Genomic DNA, 4,886 nt, shown 5'->3' with positions numbered 1-4,886 from the left:
TGTGTGCTTAGCAAGTTATTTGAATCTTTTATATCAACTGGACAGTTGGTTACCAGAGAATAATTGCTCCTTTTATAATACTGGCTTGAGCGTATCATTGGCACCGAGGGATCATGTTGTTTGAAGGTGCACAAAGGACTATCTTGCCTACTGGCCTTTGCGAATTCTTTTGCATTGCATCCAGCATTATGAGATGCAGAGAACGGATTCGAAAAAATGTGTGTTGTCACCTGTGTACTACTAGCAGTGCCACTACTTAAGTAGGTACAAGATGAATCCGTTCTCTGCATCTCCTTAATTTTTTCGAATCTTGAAGGGGAGCCTTGGCGCAGTGGTAAAGCTGCTGCCTTGTGACCATGAGGTCACGGGTTCAAGTCCTGGAAACAGCCTCTTGCAGAAATGTAGGGAAAGGCTGCGTACAATAGACCCAAAGTGGTCGGACCCTTCCCCAGACCCTGCGCAAGCGGGAGCTACATGCACTGGGGCTGCCCTTTTTTTACTAATTACTCTCAAAACAGGTTTAAACATCACATAACCAAAGTCTGATGAGATCCATGACATAGAATCTTCATTTAGTAATTTCCTTTCTTACCTCTGAAATGTGAACAGGGGCAAGATTCCATTTGATCCCCATCAAACACTTTCACTGTGTGGAACAAACCGAGACGCCACAAACTCTCAAGTCCTGAAGTAGCAACAGATGGCACTATTTAACACAAGTTGCAAATTAAAAATTATAAAATAGTGGATGCACAACTAAGCCAAGCCACTTTCTTGCTGACATCAATCAGCAATTATTGATCAGTTCAGTCCAATCAGCTAGTGCGGTGTGGACGCAAGCAACCTCGAGAACCAACCATCGGCGATAACCGCTAATTTTAACATGAAGGGTTGGATTTGTCTAATGTCCAGTCTTAGATGCCACTACTTGCTGATAGTTTAGCATGGCTACTTTTCCTTGGAAGAGCCATCTATGACACTGTACCCGTATTGCAAGTAAGTGCAAAAGGTATTAGATGCCCCTAACGAAAAAAATAAGAAAAATAAGAAGAGATCCAGAGATACCGTTTCATGTGCCATTTGGAGCAGGCATGAGACGTTTGATAAGAACATCATTAAGCAGGCGATCTTCATCGACCATTTGTGTGATGCTAATTTAATTGCCATGCCAGGTTGCCCTACCAATCAGCCTAGCTAGTCATGACCAAAACTGATGCGAGTACTGAGTACTGACACAAGTAAATTCTACAGGATTCAGTGGGCCACAATCTATCCGAAGAAAAGAAAATGGGATCTTCGTTGACACAAAGTACCGTGGCGTCATAATCCACAAAAAAAAACTGAATAAAAAGTTTTGACACAAAGTACCATGTCATAATCTCATCATCTCAGTTCTCAACTGATCCTTTTTTGCTTTCTGATATGAAGTGCACTTGTTGATATCCTATCCTACCATATTTCAAAGATTCTGCTTCTGAAATTTTCAGTCTCTCCAAAACAAGACAGGTCTCTAGAGGAGGAAACAGTTGACCTTGAGAATATATATAAAGGCCCTCATGAGTCATGTGCACAGGTCAAACCTGAATAAGCCCATTTGGTTGATCTGAAGTTCTGAACTGAGCTACTGAAGCGGCCGTGCACAGGTACGTGCATCATCATACTACATATATTTTCTGTTAATCCAAGGGATGCACTGAGCTCGCAACGCGGCTCTAGAGTGGCTCGATCTCGACCAACTTGCGTTGTTGCATCTGAGCAGCGGCGTCAAGGCGATACTCGACGCCGTTGCTTCCCTCTTCATCTATCTCTAGGGCCAAGTTGTGCATTTCTTTAACTGGAGAAACATATACAACATTAGGTGTCACTACTGCCTAGCTACTACTGGGTGATTTGTTTTATGGTGCAAATGGCCTATAAATACAGCTGCGGCTTGATGTGTTTCTTCTTCTTCTATTTCTTCTTCATCATTATCTTTAGAGTTTAAGAGATCGATCAATTGGGTTCAGAGCAATGACGAAGAGGTTTGCTTTCGTGGAGAAGGAGATGGCGCGCATGCTGCTGCTGGTGTCACCGGAGCAGGCGATGTCCACACCGATGCCGACGGCGGTACGCGGTGACCGCGCCCCGGGGCGGGTGTTCGTGTGCAAGACGTGCGACCGCGTGTTCCCGTCGTTCCAAGCGCTGGGCGGGCACCGGGCCAGCCACAAGAAGCCACGGCTGGACGACGGCAGCGACCTCAAGCCCAAGCTGCACGGATGCTCTGTCTGCGGGCTGGAGTTCGCCATCGGCCAGGCGCTCGGTGGACACATGCGGCGCCACCGTCCCATGGCCGCGGGCGGAGGCGGCGGTGTCATGGCCATGACGCCACCGATAGAAGCGATCAAGATGCACGGCGACAGCAGCGACGACGCCGTTGTCGGCATGAAGCGTGGGCTGTGGCTCGACCTGAACCATCCACCTTGCGATGAGTACGGCGCCGGCAACGAGAGCGAGGACGAGTGCGGCCACGACAGAGCTACCGCCGGGTACACGTTCCACCAGTTCCTGGATACCGGCACCATGGCGGTTGACTGCGTCTAGCTACCGCATCTTCACTCCGTTGCCGGGTTTTTGCCGGATAGTAATATTTTCCTGTGTGTGCTTTGGCTGTAACTTCTTTTTTTACCCTTTTCTTTTCCTTTTTCATGCATGGATAAATCCATATTTTATAGCAGTAGATGAGTGCCCAGTGAAAGGCATGCCATGGCACATGAATCATTTCTTTGAGATGATTAATTTTGTGCTTAATTTGGTGGTTTTGGAGGCTCACCAGAGCTATTTCCCCCCAGGTTTTCCGGTTATTATTTGTCCGGTTACTGTTGACAAAAAAACCTTTGCTCAAGTGGCTCAACATGTAATTATCCAATTGTAGTAAAGTATATATGGAGCTTGTGATTTATCAATTGGTGCCCCATGTCATCTTCCCTTATTCAGTATGTGTTCATTATTACCTGAAAATGATATTTTTTTTTGAGAGTACGCAAATTGCGTACCATAGCTTTATAGAAGGAGAGAAAATTAGTACATGACATCTACCCCTCGCTGCGAACAACGAGCGTAGCACAACAACACATCCGGCTATCCTCAGGACAGCCACACACGACATCACAACTACGACACGGAAAGATCTGCCCAAAACCGAAACACCTCGCCGCGTCTTGATCGACACCGAACACCTCCGAAGAACAGCAACTCCAGCTTCCTTTGGATTCATCCGCAATGACCATAGATAGCGCCGGAGGAGAGCGGTCAGGGCCACGACGAACACCGGAGGAGCGCCAACAGGAAGCTCAGTCTCCTAGCATGATGCTCCCAACAGAGAAACGACGTCGCACCCACCGCCAACATGCCGCCCCAGAGGACCAAGGCTTTCGTCCGGAGACAACTGCCAACACCAATCACGAGGGAGATGGCGACACACTCGACATCGCCTCCAGAGAGGGGAACGACACCCGCGGGTGCCATCGACGCCGGCCGGTCAAAAACCGGACATGATTTTCATCCGTGACGTTGCGCATCTCCACTCCGACGAGGTGGCATCACCGTTCCTGAAGCCTCGCACCGCCGTCACCGAAGCAAATCCGTCGAAGCCGCCAAGCCGAGGTCCCACACCACCCGCACTGCCGAGAGAGCATGAACCAGACCTCCACCAACATCGCCATCGAGGAGCAACCACAACCTCCAAGCAGAGCAAAAGCCAGATCCGCTCCAACGGCCTTCATCGACACCAAGAGACTGCCGCCAGATTGGATCTGGCCCGCCCCTCCAACCTCACTCCGGCGCCAACTCCACCGGGGCATCGCCGCGATCCCTCACACGGAGGCGGCCGGACGCCCGCTGCACGCCAGTACACCTTCCTGGCAGGGCCATCTCGGCGCCGCCACCCCCATGGCTGATCCAACGCCACTGCCACCGCCGATGTTGGCACTCCACCTACAGCCACCAACCAGAAGCGCTCCTCGCCAGGATCTGGCGAAAGCCCTCGCCTTGCCCCCGCTGTGCCTCCAACCGAACAGCAAGCCCGAGCGCCGCCCGCGAGAAGAAGTGCAAGACCACGACCGCGCCCACGCTCTGCCACGCCGCGCGCGCCAAGACCGAACGCCGCTGGCCTCCGCGCCGCCCGCCGGACATAGCAACCCCGCACGAAGGAGGTGCGTCGGGGCGCGCCGCCCCAGCCCGCACGCGCGCCGCGACAGACCAACTCGCCGCGCAGCCCTGCTCCAACTCCTGCCTGCGCGCCCCCACTGGCCCTGATGCGCCTGCCTCCGAGCAGCGCCGCCAGACGAGGAAGAAAGCCCCCCGCGGCCCCTACTCCAGGCGAGCGCGAGCAGATCCCGTCGCCGCCGGCACCGCGCGGGCTTTGCCCGGCGGCGCCCGCCGCCGGCGGCGACGGGGAGGGAAGGGAGAGGGGGGATCGAGGGCCGGCGGCTAGGGTTTGAGCACCCGAGTCGCTCGCGGGGGAGCGACACGGGGCCGGACTCGTGCGTCAGAGAGGAGTTCCTTTGTAAATATAAGAGCGTTATTAAAATTTAAATGATATTTTTAAATTGTCTACTTTGAACCATAAATTATTGTACGTTCCAAATTGAACCGTGAACTATGCAACTGTCAACCACATGAAACCCAGAAAATTCTAAAGCTATTTAACATGAACTCAGACCTAGTATTGAAGAGTGGCTTGCATTTGAGGCATTTCAGAAAGGCAAAATGTTCCATATATTTGGGAAACACTATAACTTGACAGTCTGCACAAATTCGTCCAAAAAAATGACTATTTATGTCATGTGAAGCAATCAAGAGAATTTCATTATCTATTGTGTTTAGTTGTGTGTTTACATGGAACACAA

The 4,886-nt window shown here is 51.2% G+C and overlaps 1 protein-coding gene across 1 annotated transcript; it reads left to right on the top strand.

Annotated features, from left to right (window-relative positions):
- The first annotated feature begins 1,460 nt into the window (after nt 1-1,460).
- LOC123085835 (zinc finger protein ZAT12-like) lies at nt 1,461-2,925 on the top strand. The gene is made up of 2 exons (XM_044507539.1): nt 1,461-1,643; nt 2,007-2,925. The coding sequence occupies exon 2, from the start codon at nt 2,011-2,013 to the stop codon at nt 2,578-2,580; it is 570 nt and encodes a 189-aa protein (XP_044363474.1). The 5' UTR covers nt 1,461-1,643; nt 2,007-2,010; the 3' UTR covers nt 2,581-2,925.
- Nucleotides 2,926-4,886: the final 1,961 nt, after the last annotated feature.

The sequence above is a fragment of the Triticum aestivum genome, chromosome 1B, assembly GCF_018294505.1.
Source record: "Triticum aestivum cultivar Chinese Spring chromosome 1B, IWGSC CS RefSeq v2.1, whole genome shotgun sequence".
NCBI classification, from domain to species: Eukaryota; Viridiplantae; Streptophyta; class Magnoliopsida; order Poales; family Poaceae; genus Triticum; species Triticum aestivum.
The sequence above is the reverse complement of the archived record's forward strand: the minus strand, read 5'-3'. Positions and strand labels throughout refer to the sequence as shown.